At 37.6% G+C, this 14,654-nt stretch overlaps 1 protein-coding gene across 4 annotated transcripts in view; it reads left to right on the forward strand.

The window, feature by feature from the left end:
* Positions 1-14,654, forward strand: part of cacul1 (CDK2 associated cullin domain 1) — a 70,000-nt gene that overhangs the window by 7,675 nt on the left and 47,671 nt on the right. For all 4 annotated transcript variants that reach the window (XM_076974085.1, XM_076974086.1, XM_076974087.1 and 1 more), the window contains exon 2: positions 10,295-10,421. In XM_076974085.1, the coding sequence (XP_076830200.1) occupies positions 10,295-10,421 (127 nt within the window). The remainder of the gene's footprint in view (positions 1-10,294; positions 10,422-14,654) is intronic.

The raw sequence follows: 14,654 nt of genomic DNA on the forward strand, positions 1-14,654 counted from the left end.
ACATATACTCGAAATGATTCGAAATATTGTGCTTTTAATCACATTATTTAATGGTTGTTTATTTTCAAAATGCCCAATCTTAACATCTTCACGTTCTCTCATGTTTCATCCTGGAATTACAAGAGGCTCGTATTTGTTAACATACAAGAAAACTGTTCAGTCAGACAGATATTTGTTGTGAAACGAAGTAATTACAATTTCAACATTTTCAAGTACATTAGCCTAAATTGCAGCACTTTTCAAACCTGAAACACACTGAAACACAAAGCAGCATTAAAATTCGTCAGGTAAGTTTCGGACAACACTGCAAAGCGGAAAGTATAAAGCCTCCACCGCTCGCGGAGGTGCGTGCGGGGTGCGCGCGGAGTCGAGCGCTATGGTCACTCAACCAGGCTTTAGCGCCCTTCGTTGAAATGTTCCAAAAGCACCGCTTGCAAACGGGCTTGTTCATGTCCTTCGGTTTTCCATCTGTATCTGCTTCGAATCCAACAGCACTGCGTTTGCTTTAGCTGCCATATTAGCATTACAAACTGTCCTGTGCATTACGGCAGCTTGGGTGGGTCAAACGAAAGCGCATTTTATGTAAAAAGAATCGATACTTAAGGGAAACGAGTATTGTACCGTTTCAGAATGTTCAGTATCGATACGTATCGATATATCGATTTTTTTGACAACACTAGGTCTGCGCATCGAAAACGACGTAATCGCGGTGGCTCCGCCCGTGCGCTGTCGCTTCGCGAGGTCGTGCACCTCTCGAATTTTGAAACTTTGCGCATGCTGCGCTTCAGCGCAATGAACAAAGTCATGTTTGCAGGATTCATACACCTTTACAAGGTGGAATTAAAGCACGTCACGCGATATAAAACGCGAGACGTTATAACTGTACACATATGTATATTGCATATGCAATTAGCCAATTCTAAAGATCGATCTCAGGTTTAATAAATCGATATAGAATCATTCAAGTGAAGATCGATTTGAATTGAAAAATCTATTTTTTAAACACACCCCTAGTACCTACTCTGTTGCTTTCAGTGCACAATATAAATATTTTAAAACTTTCTATCTTTGGTTAAATTGTACTGCGCAGTGCAGTTTTAACTTGAGCAATATGTGTTTTTAATGTTTATATTCATTCATGTTAGGAGTAAACTTACATTTTACTTATGAACTACATTCTTTGACAAATATTAAATATCGTATATTATCAAATATATATTTATCTGATGGAGGTAGTCCCAATTTGACTAAATCGATTTTTAGCAGTGGTGACATTTGTATTGGAAATGTGGTGACTGAATTTGTAGTAATTTGAATTGTTACTTTGAATGAATCAGTTACCATGTTAAAACTAACAGTGAAACAGGACAGTTAACTAAAAGTAATAATGATTTTATGAACATTGTATTCAATATTGGCATATTGTAACCTGTGATGCATACTTTGCCAGTGAACACAACAGAAAGAGATCAGTTGTTGAAGGTCATTTGGCTGGAAAGAGGTATTTTGCTTCAGGGTCAGTTGGCTTTGGGAGGCTGAAGGATTAATTAGATGTGGTAGAAACTGGTAGACGGCTCTGAGAATGATTTAAGTAATCATTGAGAGAGATATGGCTTTTGGGGTTAATTTTGATCAAGCTTTAAATAGCTGTGAAGTCATGCTTGGGGCTGTTTTTCTAAGAAGGTTGTTGCCTTTTTTTGCTTTACCTCTGTGTTCTCTGAATCATAATCATAACCATAATATCGACCTCTTGCTCCAACCTAAACCTGCCCCATCCCATAACACTTGCTGAAGTTAATAAATAGCTATCCATAAAAGTAATGCGTGTTGTCATGCTGCATTTATGTTATGGACTCCTCCCTTCAGGCATGTGTAGATGTAGTCTGGGTCTATATATGTACTTCTGTGGGTGTGGCTGTTTGTGTACATGTTCACTTGTCTCATTAGTCCAATGTGCCACACACGGTGCTCATTGTGTGTTAAGTTTGTTCATGAAGTTACTTGTTCATGAAATATCTTAAGCATTTGTTTGATCTGCGATCATTCATGCTACACAAGGTTTGTGTGCATATGTTAATTTCACATTTACCACTTACAGTAGTAGTACAGTTGTTACGGTAACTCTTTACATTAAATGTTTACTTACTAATGTGAAGTAATGCATTAGTTAACATGAACAACATTAAGTAACACATTAACAATAATTAACTAACGTTAAGTAAACATGTAACAGTTGCGGCTCTTGTTTTGGCTCTTTGTTGCTTTGAAAACTGCATGTGGGGCCATGCAAAACTGTATTACATGTAATTCTTAAGTGGAGACATTTTTCTAACATTGGAATAGGCAGACATCCCAAGTTGCAAAAGTTGATTTCAGGGAGGTTACCCCCCTGAGTGTAAGTTGTTGAGCGGGGGAGGGGGGGGACCAATCAGAACTCTCTCTGTTTTCTCTCTCCTTCCCACTCACGATTAGAGAAAAATAGTCTGTTGCCTGTGCGCGCGTTTGTGTGGGGCACTCGTTCTGAATTCCGGGAGATTATATGTGACTCGCGGGTATCAGGGAGCCACTATCAGGGAGACTCCCGCAGCTTCCGGGAGACTTGGGATGTCTGAATAGGGTACTCTTAACCACTCTACTGCAGTAATTTTTTTCGCAATCAATGCAGTTAACACATCATGCATGGGGGAAAAACCATCAAATACCGTGAACCCAATATAATTTAAAAAAATACCGTGAATTTTGGTCATACCGCCCAGCACTAATACGGGTCATCATGAATTTTAAATTTTTTGTATTTCCTTTTATTTTGCTGTTTTACTATGCTGTCTGTTGGTAGGTAGATCTGATAACTGCCTGACCTGGATAAAAGAAAGTTGAAATAAAAATAAACTGAATGCAAATACCGTATTTTCTGGACTATAGAGCGCACCTTAATATATCAAATCAAATCAAATATATTTGTATAGCGCTTTTCACAACACATGTTGTCACAAAGCGCTTTACAGGATTTACAAGGTTAACAATACAATGGGTCCAAATCCCTAATGAGCAAACCAAATGCGACATTGGCAAGGAAAAACTCCCTAGATGGTGGGGAATAGGAAGAAACCTTGGGAGGACCAAGACTCAAAAGGGAACCCATCCTCCATTGGGCGGCCCGTTAACACACAAATTATACAAAAACAAATTATACAGACGAATACACAAGTCACAACCAAATCACACAATCAGACTAAGTATAAGGTAACTAGAATGAAAGTTCTGGGTGTTGATATTGGTTTTCAGGTTTTCATTTTATGTCGGAGTGATGATACTGGAATTGTAGGCTCCGACTGCAGTGTTACTCCCCAGGTGAACCTCGGAGAAGAAAGATATGTGATGTGGTAAATATGTAACAGATTAATCAAAGGCCAAAGTAAACAGATAAGTCTTTAGTCGAGTTTTAAACATTGAGACTGTGAGTCCCGAATAAAGGCAGGAAGATTATTCCACAGTTGTGGAGCTTTAAAAGAAAAGGCTCTTCCACCTGCTGTGATCTTTTTGATCCTAGGAACAGTTAATAATCGAGAAATGTGTAGAAGAGATAAAACATTGGATGGCGTGTAACTTTCTAGCACTAAATCCCGATAAAACAGAACTAATAATAGTTGGGTCTAGGGCTGCAAGAGACAAGATACATAATGTAGCATTGAATCTACATTCTTTTACTATAACCCCCGGTGCAGAGGTAAAGAGGTTTCTTCCTATTCCCCACCATCATAGGGAGTTTTTCCTCGCCACTGTCGCCTTTGGCTTGCTCATTAGGGTTCTGGACCCATAGTATTGTTACCCTGTAAATCCTGTAAAGTGCTTTGTGACAACGTGTTGTGAAAAGCGCTATACAAATAAACTTTGATTCGATTTGAATAACCCTGCGTCCTGCGAACAAAGTGAACGTACTGGGTTGTAATGATCAATAAGTTCACTAAGATACTCTGGAACTAAGCCATGCAGTGTTTTATATGTTGTTAAAAGTATTTTATAGTCAATACAATGTAATGACGATAGTACAAGACTAATGTGATCAAATTTTTTAGTTTTCATTTAAACTTTTTTCAATTTTACGCGGTGCGTGGAGGAGCAGTGGCAGCACAGTGGAGTGTAGTGGTGTTGTGTACGATAAGCAGAGGCAGCGCAGCTTCCACCACAGCCCATCTCGGCAACGCAATTGCTCTTTCTCACGCTGTACACACGCACGAGAACATTGTTATTTTTTTTCTATACTGTATTTACGATCAAAGTGTATCTAAATCTAGGGTCACGCTTAACGGCGAAAACTGCTTTACAACGAACTTTCAGTCTCTAAGCCCATTGTTAAGCGGGGACTCGCTGTACATTTAACTGAACTGATCAGTTTCTGAATAGTGCCTGTAGCATTTCATGTGCGACAGATTTTGCTTTCAGCCGGTGTTGTCAAATTCCGACTCCCCTTGTTTATCCGCATAAAAACGCTACAGAATATATAATGGGCAGTCAATGGCCTGGTGGTTAGGGAACTGGTCTTGTGACCGGAGACCCAGACCTGAGGCCATGACTGGGGTGCCCCTGAGCAAGGCCCTAACCCTCAATTGCTAACTTGTATAAAAAAAGTGAGTAAAAAAAATGAGATAAAAATGTAAGTCGCTCTGGATAAGGGCGTCTGCCAAATGCCGTAAATGTAAATATATTGTCGATTTATGTTTCTATGCATAAATAAGAGCAAGACATTAATTGTCCATCAGAGCAAACGACACGGCATTATCTATGTCCAAAGACACACTGGCTCAAGGGTGTTAATTATTTTAAATAAAATACATACTGGTGTCTTTATGCATGTGCAAACAAGGGGACTTGGAATTTGGCACAACATGTTGGTTTGAAAAAGTTTCTCCGTCGTGCCTGCTGCTTGCATGTGCTAAATGAATTTGAGCACTTTTCTTCTAGGGATGCACCGAAATAAATTCTTAGCCGATACCGAAAACCGAAAATGAGGAAACCAAGGCCGAAAACCGAAAATGAGGAAACCAAGGCCGAAAACCGAAACACCAAAATACATTATGCCAATTATTAGTAACATTGGATTTATGACTAACCTCACTAAAATCAAGGCATTGCTATTCAAACAATAAATCAATTACACAATTTGAAAATATTTATTTAGCACTGACATTACAGTAATACAGAGATCTGGCTCAAAAAGTGTGGTTTTAATGCACAAGATGTCACGCAGGTGGCAGTCATTTAGTCTTGTCCTCACACGGTTCTTATTAATTTTCATAACTGAGAATTTGTCCTCTCGCACAAATATGTTGAGCCAAACAAGCTCAGCATTTTCTTGGCAAATGTTTGAATCGCTTGGAGCCTGTCTACATCCAGCTGCTGGTAAAAGTTGACAAGAGGCAGTTGGTGCCGGCTGCGACACTCCGTGTCACACTATAGCTCAATGAGCTCCAGCTGCATGTGGGCTGGAATGTCACTGGGATCCATGGAAAAAAGAGAGGAAAATGATCAATAAGTTCACTAAGATACTCTGGAACTAAGCCATGCAGTGTTTTATATGTTGTTAAAAGTATTTTATAGTCAATACAATGTAATGACGATAGTACAAGACTAATGTGATCAAATTTTTTAGTTTTCATTTAAACTTTTTTCAATTTTACGCGGTGCGTGGAGGAGCAGTGGCAGCACAGTGGAGTGTAGTGGTGTTGTGTACGATAAGCAGAGGCAGCGCAGCTTCCACCACAGCCCATCTCGGCAACGCAATTGCTCTTTCTCACGCTGTACACACGCACGAGAACATTGTTATTTTTTTTCTATACTGTATTTACGATCAAAGTGTATCTAAATCTAGGGTCACGCTTAACGGCGAAAACTGCTTTACAACGAACTTTCAGTCTCTAAGCCCATTGTTAAGCGGGGACTCGCTGTACATTTAACTGAACTGATCAGTTTCTGAATAGTGCCTGTAGCATTTCATGTGCGACAGATTTTGCTTTCAGCCGGTGTTGTCAAATTCCGACTCCCCTTGTTTATCCGCATAAAAACGCTACAGAATATATAATGGGCAGTCAATGGCCTGGTGGTTAGGGAACTGGTCTTGTGACCGGAGACCCAGACCTGAGGCCATGACTGGGGTGCCCCTGAGCAAGGCCCTAACCCTCAATTGCTAACTTGTATAAAAAAAGTGAGTAAAAAAAATGAGATAAAAATGTAAGTCGCTCTGGATAAGGGCGTCTGCCAAATGCCGTAAATGTAAATATATTGTCGATTTATGTTTCTATGCATAAATAAGAGCAAGACATTAATTGTCCATCAGAGCAAACGACACGGCATTATCTATGTCCAAAGACACACTGGCTCAAGGGTGTTAATTATTTTAAATAAAATACATACTGGTGTCTTTATGCATGTGCAAACAAGGGGACTTGGAATTTGGCACAACATGTTGGTTTGAAAAAGTTTCTCCGTCGTGCCTGCTGCTTGCATGTGCTAAATGAATTTGAGCACTTTTCTTCTAGGGATGCACCGAAATAAATTCTTAGCCGATACCGAAAACCGAAAATGAGGAAACCAAGGCCGAAAACCGAAAATGAGGAAACCAAGGCCGAAAACCGAAACACCAAAATACATTATGCCAATTATTAGTAACATTGGATTTATGACTAACCTCACTAAAATCAAGGCATTGCTATTCAAACAATAAATCAATTACACAATTTGAAAATATTTATTTAGCACTGACATTACAGTAATACAGAGATCTGGCTCAAAAAGTGTGGTTTTAATGCACAAGATGTCACGCAGGTGGCAGTCATTTAGTCTTGTCCTCACACGGTTCTTATTAATTTTCATAACTGAGAATTTGTCCTCTCGCACAAATATGTTGAGCCAAACAAGCTCAGCATTTTCTTGGCAAATGTTTGAATCGCTTGGAGCCTGTCTACATCCAGCTGCTGGTAAAAGTTGACAAGAGGCAGTTGGTGCCGGCTGCGACACTCCGTGTCACACTATAGCTCAATGAGCTCCAGCTGCATGTGGGCTGGAATGTCACTGGGATCCATGGAAAAAAGAGAGGAAAAGTGTGATTTCCTTTTCAATTGTTGCAAAATCCCTGAAACTCCTCAGCCAGAGATGATATGTTTGCAGCATACTTTCTTATTTGCACACTGATATTGTGCGCTGGAAAACAGATCATTATTTCTTGGAAATGTGTGGTATTTGGCTGCATTTATGACAGGTGGCATTGGAAAAGTAGTAGCTTGGTCCGAAAAGCTTTGATATGTGAATACAGTTGGCTTATCACTGCATTTTGCCCCTCAAGGCTCGTGTTCAGGTGTCTGGTTATGCCAAACTGGATCAGTTAGTTCTGGCATCAGTTGTCCCTTTTTTGCCAGGAATTGTCCAATTTCCTCTTTAAGGGAGTAGAAAGGCTGCAGTGCAGACCCCCGACTGAGCCATCTTACATCAGTGTGATATACAACATCTCCATATTCAGCGTGGATGTCCAGTAGAAATTGTTGGAACTGGTGGTGGCACAGGGCTTTGGAGCAAATATAAATAATAGCCTTTATAACTAGTTTCATAACGTGATCATATTTCAGATGTCTGGGATATAGAACTTGTTGGTGAATAATACAATGGAGTTATATAGCTTTAACTCCTTCTTTGCTGACTTTGTTACACACTAGGGTTGATAATCCACCGTCATAGCCATGTGCGCCATCTGTAATAATCCTTGTGATTTTATTCCACTGTAGTTTCATGTCATCTACAGTGGAACAAATTGAAGCAAATAAGTCTATCCCTCTTGTTTAGTCCTTAAGGCTCTGGAGGTCAAGTAGCTCTTCACTCACGTTCATTTCACTGTCCACTCCTCTCAAAAAAATCAGTAACTGAGCGATGTTGGATGCATCCATGCTTTTGTGGCAGGCTAACGAAAATAATTGAAACTCCACTCCTTTTGCCGCCAACTGTCTCTTAATCAGATGAAGCTTCTTCAATCCTTCGTGCCACAGTGCTATGAGCCAGGCAAACATTAGTGAATTGTTGCTTTTTCTCAGGGCAAATGTTCAGCAACATTTTCATCACACAGTCTTTAATAAATTCACCTTCAGTAAAAGGTTTGCAGTTCTTGGCAATCAGCATTGCCACCTCATAGCCGTAACGATTTGGTTGTTGTGCAATCAAGGGGTGGAGACACATGCAAAGAAGAGCGTACAATTTCATTAGATTTTATTTCACACTCTACAGTTACTAACGACACGTAAGTGGACCGCGAACAGCGAGGCATGATGACTAGAGAACAAACACAAGACAGCGGAAATTACAAGAGTACAAAACTAGATCAAACACAAGAGTAAATTACATACTCACATGAACAAATACACGGGAAGTAACAACCATACACGAACATGAAGACTAACAACATACATGTATTGCCAGGCACGATACCCCAGTAGGCTTACGCCATAAACACGCAACCAAGCATAAACTCAGGGAACCTTCACAGGCCAAACAGACATAGACTACAGACAGAGCAAGAACTACATAGACGACAATGACATGAAACCTCAACTCGAAATTAGACAAAGACTAAATACCAACCAGAACTAGGTGAAAGTAATCTAGCACAAGAGACCGTACATAGATATGAAACACGCATTCTAACAAACCCGTAACATAAACCACGTTCGAGAACACAGAGACCAAACATGAACGGTAAAACCTAATAAACACTACAAACCTGAAAAAGGAACAGACTTTAACCATACACAAACATGAAGTTAATCAAAACCACAAATCTCAGATCAGGCATGAATACCGTGCACATCCAACTACGAGTTATAAGAAACGACAATGATCCCAGAAGGTATACTCTGGACATATGCTATATATACACATTTGTACACAAAGATGAGCCAACACGGAACAGCTGAAACAGAGGGGCGTATCAAGAACAAGTAAAACATCAAAACGACGAGAGACTAGAAGGGGCGGAGCCAGACGTGACAATAGCTAGCCTTCGTGGCATTTTCATTCGACTCATGGGCTCTTGTGTAAAAGCGTGGCTGTGCTGTTTAACCAGCTTCCAGTTGCTTCAATTTTTCAGTGTTCGTTAGCAGTTAACTTGTTGTAATTAGCACGTTTCATCTGGTAGTGCCTTTTTATATTGAACTCCTTGAACACAGCCACAGTCTCTTGACAAATTAAGCAGACACAGTTGTTTCATAACAATCAAAAAATATTTTGATTTCCACTTGTCTTGGAAACGGCAGTCTTTGCTGTCAACTTTCCTTTTCTTACTTGCCATTTTAGAAATGGTCAAAAAACAGATCACGCACAAAACGCGGTCGTGAGAGTTCTGGTCACATGTTTACAGCCACCCTGTGGTGAAATATAAAATTGCTTTTTTACGTGTCTATACTGTAGACACCACTATTGGACCACATATTATTGATTTTATGACAGAGGCTTTGTGCCAGTGGAAATATGAACCAGGGCTGCATTTGTCCCGGGTGCCAGACTTTAAGCACGTCTGTCTTAAGGTATTGCACAGAATCCTTGACATCCGTGTATAATTTGAAATGAATGTTTGTTACATTAGCAAAAACCTCAACACTTTTTAGATCATTGCTTATATTTATCAACACTATATGAAGTTGATTGTAAATAAAGCTTGAACAATAAAGCTGACAGGGAATTGATACCCACAACACTGAGACAGAGCCATGTTTACCACTGGGTAACATCACCTTCTGTTTTAATTACACCTTTTAATTTGGGGGAAATTAATATTTTTTAAAAGGATTTAAAGGGTTTCTTTTATACTCAATTTTGCTGACCTCACTTGTTACCAGTTAGATTGCTAACTGTGGAAACTTCAAGAAACTTTGGTGTTGTACAACATTAGTCTGAGTGAGTGTTTTGCAGGTGTCACATTTTATAGTTACAGTTGTAGAAAAGTACATACTGCTGATAATGTACTTTATTTAAGCTAATACAAGTCGAAGTTATTTATTTTTAAGTTATTAAGTTTATTTTCTAGAAATATGATTTGCACTATAACATGATAAAGCACACATATTGTATTATAAAAAATGAAAGCCTACATTGAAAGCCAAAAATCACATGGAATATCTTAACATGTAAATAATGTGCAAATGGAAAAATGGGACAACTAATGTCATCATTCATTTGTTAATGAAAAGTGTTTTAAATTATTGTAAATTGTTTTTTATATTGTTTATAATATGCTGTATATTATGTTTTGACACAGTAATGAATGTAATAACAGTAGAGGACTACAAGAAAGCCCACTGGCCTATACTTGAGAGAGCCATTGAACATTTGCTGACTCAAAGTCCAATGGACCACATCTCCATCTCCTATGAGCAGATATATAGGTTGGTGGATTATAGTTGGAATATAACCAGATTGTTTATTACTATGTTGCTGCTTTTCTTTCTATTGGAATTAGCCACCCAGTCTCAGAGGAAAACATTCACATACAACCTAGATGAAGTATTTTATATCCAATGCAAGTCAACATTGTGTCACAGAAATAGGTTTGTCACCATATCAAACTTTACTGCTCTTTTAGCCATTCTGTAACAACTCAGCAGAACAAGCAGACCTGTTATTAGACTACAACACAATATGCCTGATACTATTTATGTACATTCTGTTCTGTAGGAGTGATGCCAATTGGTATCAATTACATAGATTCCAGGTATCAGAAATGTAGATGAATAATTAAATAATTCTCACACTGTAGGTCCTTATGAAGATTTATTCTTTTTACAGACTATGGCAACAATCAATATTTGATTGATTCAAAGACAAATGAAAAAAAAACTTTCAAGATGTGCGCTTTATAGTAATGAGCAACTGGCTTTGATGTTTATTCCGGCTTGTTGATTTGTCACCAAACAAAGGGTGCCTTTTTTAAATGGTAGCATGTGAGGTGCACACTCTTAGCTTTAAGCTTTGAACATTTATGCTTTCAATAAAAACATTCATTTTGTCAGCTTTTTAATTGCAATCTTAAAATGTGGAAATATATAGTACAATGGATACGATAAGTCTACACATCCTTGTTAAGAATTTTTTTATGTAAAAAAAAAAAGAATTTCTTATTTATTGCCACCTGCAATGTGACCTATAATATGCACAATTCAATTGAAAAGTGAAATAATTTAGAAAGGTTAAAAATAATTGACAGTAACATCATATTTAAACTCATGTTACATAGTAGTCAATGCCTATAAAGACTCCAAAATATCGCAAAAAATTATGAAAACAAAACTAATCTGGGAAGCTGACAACAGTTCTACAGCAACATTAAATTAGCAACAGGAATTTCTGGCAAGACCTGTTTGGGTTTATATGTGAATTTTCCATTTCTTCAAATGTCTACATTTTGTTCATGCATACATACATACATACATAGAGCTACATTTAAAAGGTACTTCAAAAGTATCAGTTTAAGGGTGTGCATATTTATGCAACCACATTGTAAATTTCCTCCTAAAGCGTTTCAGTTTGTTTTAAATTGAATTGTACATTAGAGTTCACATTAAATGTGAAAAAAATAATTTCTTTGATATTGGTATAATTTCTTACATCACAAAACCTGGTGGACATGCGCTCCTATTTCCAGTCTACCCACAGTATTTTAGAGGTTTTAAATTTCACCACAGGCACCCAACATACTACTCATTCATGTTGTCAATCTTCAGTTTGAAAAATTCCCCCATGACTAGAAAGAAAGAATGAATGAAAAACAGACATAGAAGCAAGGGGTCATTCTCGTATATAGGACAATGGTTTCTCAAAAGTTGTCAATGGATACCAGGGGTAGACAGACAGTTTGGAGCTTTGCGTTAGCTGATGAATTTCTTTGTTGAAGGGGAGGGGTCTCATCCTGGCCTATCATATAGCATACTTTTAAAGTGTCAGTAGTGCTAAAATGCACCATTTTAATTAACCTGAGATCTGAAAAAAAATCTTTCAGGGCCGCCATAAAAACATTTTGGGCTTAAACCCACCCCTAACAAAGCCCCTGGTTTATTTTATTTTTCACTTGTTCGTGTTGCATTTATTTTAAATAACTGTATTTGTTGAAAAATTTTTTTCTTGCTGTGAGGAGGCAAGTCATCATTTACACAGAGATGTTGAAACACTGAGCAATAATCTGACAAACATTTCTAAGTGATCTATGATTTCTTGTCAGAAAAATGTCAAAAGTAACATCGAGTCAAGACAAAACTACATCAAAACTACATAAAAATCTATAAAACTAATATACATATACACACATAATTATAATTTATTAATATGCAAGAAAACTGGAATTCCTCAACATTAGTGTTGAGAACAAAGTCCATAATGAACAAGCCAGGGGCTACGGTGGCAAGGAAAAACTTCCTAGGCAGGGATTAGGAAAAAACCATGGGGACCAAGACTTAAAAGGGAAGCAATCCTCCATTGGGTGGCCGATCTAGGAGTAGTCAAAGTCAAATTTATTTATATAGCGCTTTTCACAGCGCATGTTGTCACAAAGCAGCTTTACAATCGTATGAATCCAGATCCCTAATGAGCAAGCCAAAGGCGACAGTGGCAAGGAAAAACTCCCTATGATGGTGGGGATTAGGAAGAAACCTCGGGAGGACCAAGACTCAAAAGGGAACCCATCCTCCATTGGGTGCTTGTAGGTGCTTGCATGCAATCGTCTTGGGTAGAGACCTTTCAGAAGCAGTTCATATTTATAGTTCTATAGCTACATGAAAGTTGGTTAGTATTAATAATATATATGCCTTATTAAGCAAATACATAGAAAATTGTAACATAATGTGTACAAGACACTTTAGACACTTCTAAGAGAAAGTGAATCCACCAACCAGGCAGTGAGCGTGCAGTGTCTGAGAGAGATCTGAATATGAGCAGACTCATTTTTTTGTTGTATGTTTAATATACAGTCTACTAGTTATACTAGTGTATGTTGCTACTGTTGAATGTTATGATGTGTGAACTGGTACTGATATAAGCCTATGATGCTGATCTGGTAATGATATTAGCATTTGATGCATGATCTGATTTTGAAAGGTCTCTACTAATCTCAGTGTTTTTTGTGGTTTTTCTGTGTATTTAAGAACAAGTGTAGTATCAACATGTTTTTCATTGAAACAATTCTTGCTGTGCATTTTATTTGTCATTTAGTTGATACTAAGCAAAATTAAGCACGAAATATTTTGATAAGATGTAATGCTTATCAATGCAAAATTACATCATTTTATTTTTTTCTTTTCTGTATTATTTCAAACCACATTGCAACTCTGCTGCCCTAGTTTATTATGTGTACCAGTGTATTGGGACACTAGGCTTACTTCTCCCATTTTAACGTTAGATAAAAATAGGCTTTGCAAATCACATAATACTGTGGTTGTAAAGTACTTTTCACTCTCACTCATTCATGTGTATCTAATTGTTCTTCAGTTTTCAGCACAATGTCATATAGGCTTTAATTTATTTTTAACAAAAAATACAAGCAGTAAAAACCTACAGTACATAGCAGTTCTCAATGGTTCAGTCTTTTGTAGCCTTTGTTTTCCATCAGCTTCTTGCAGGAAATTTCTGTACTAAACAAGCTGCTTTGTACATAGTCACATACCTGAAGCACTGCCTTATGAAAACTCTTCTGGCTAGATAACAAATATTGTAAATCTACAAGGGACCACAGTGGAAGACGTCCTCTACGCCAGTATTTAGCTAAATGTACATAATTTTGTACTAATGCAATTAAGTTGTATGTGATTGTTATTCCTTGGGGTTGGCATAATATCATTGATGTTCCATCATAGTCTCTTTCCAAGTTTACATGCATATTTTGGAGGAGGGATGATGCTAAAATGTGCAGAAGTACTCAAACACGAAGACTGAAAAACACTTGGATTATCTTGTATTATACCTGATAATTTTGTATATATACATAATGAGTACCAAATCCATAAAAAGAGCAAGAGAGACTGTGTTTTGGGACTGCATCTTAAATCCTTAGCCTTACTACAGTTTAAATGTTATAAAGGTGTAGCTATACTGATTTCATGTTTTAAAGTGTATTAAATTAAAAACAATGCACTTGATATATTGGATCATTTTATCCCGTACAGCTAATCCCTCAGATTTTACTGGACTGCACCTCCACATTTACTTAACTCCTGAGCTGAGATCTTCAAATACTTGAATGAAACATGTTTAGTGCAATTTGTTATATTCTTTTCAGTCAAAAAGTAAAGTATTTGTTTCCTATAACTGAACAATACAGATAACTCATTAGGAATTGTTGCTGTGCTGAAAGTCAGTTAAAAAGTGCAGCAAGTCTAATAGATCCTGTAATGATATATTGTGGCTTTGATGTTTTATGGATATATAGACCCATTCCAAAAAATTCAAATGTCATAGAAAAGTTTATTCATTTCCATAATTCCATTCAAAAAGTTAAACTTTCATAGATTATAGATTCAGGGCCCAGAATGTAAATGATTTCAAATATTTTTTTTGTTTATTTTAATCTTCTTATATTCTCTTCTGGCTTTCACAAGAGGCGGTTGCACTTATCTTTTGCTCCTGCACTCCTT

This window comes from Brachyhypopomus gauderio, chromosome 15, assembly GCF_052324685.1.
Source record: "Brachyhypopomus gauderio isolate BG-103 chromosome 15, BGAUD_0.2, whole genome shotgun sequence".
In the NCBI taxonomy this organism is placed as follows: domain Eukaryota; kingdom Metazoa; phylum Chordata; class Actinopteri; order Gymnotiformes; family Hypopomidae; genus Brachyhypopomus; species Brachyhypopomus gauderio.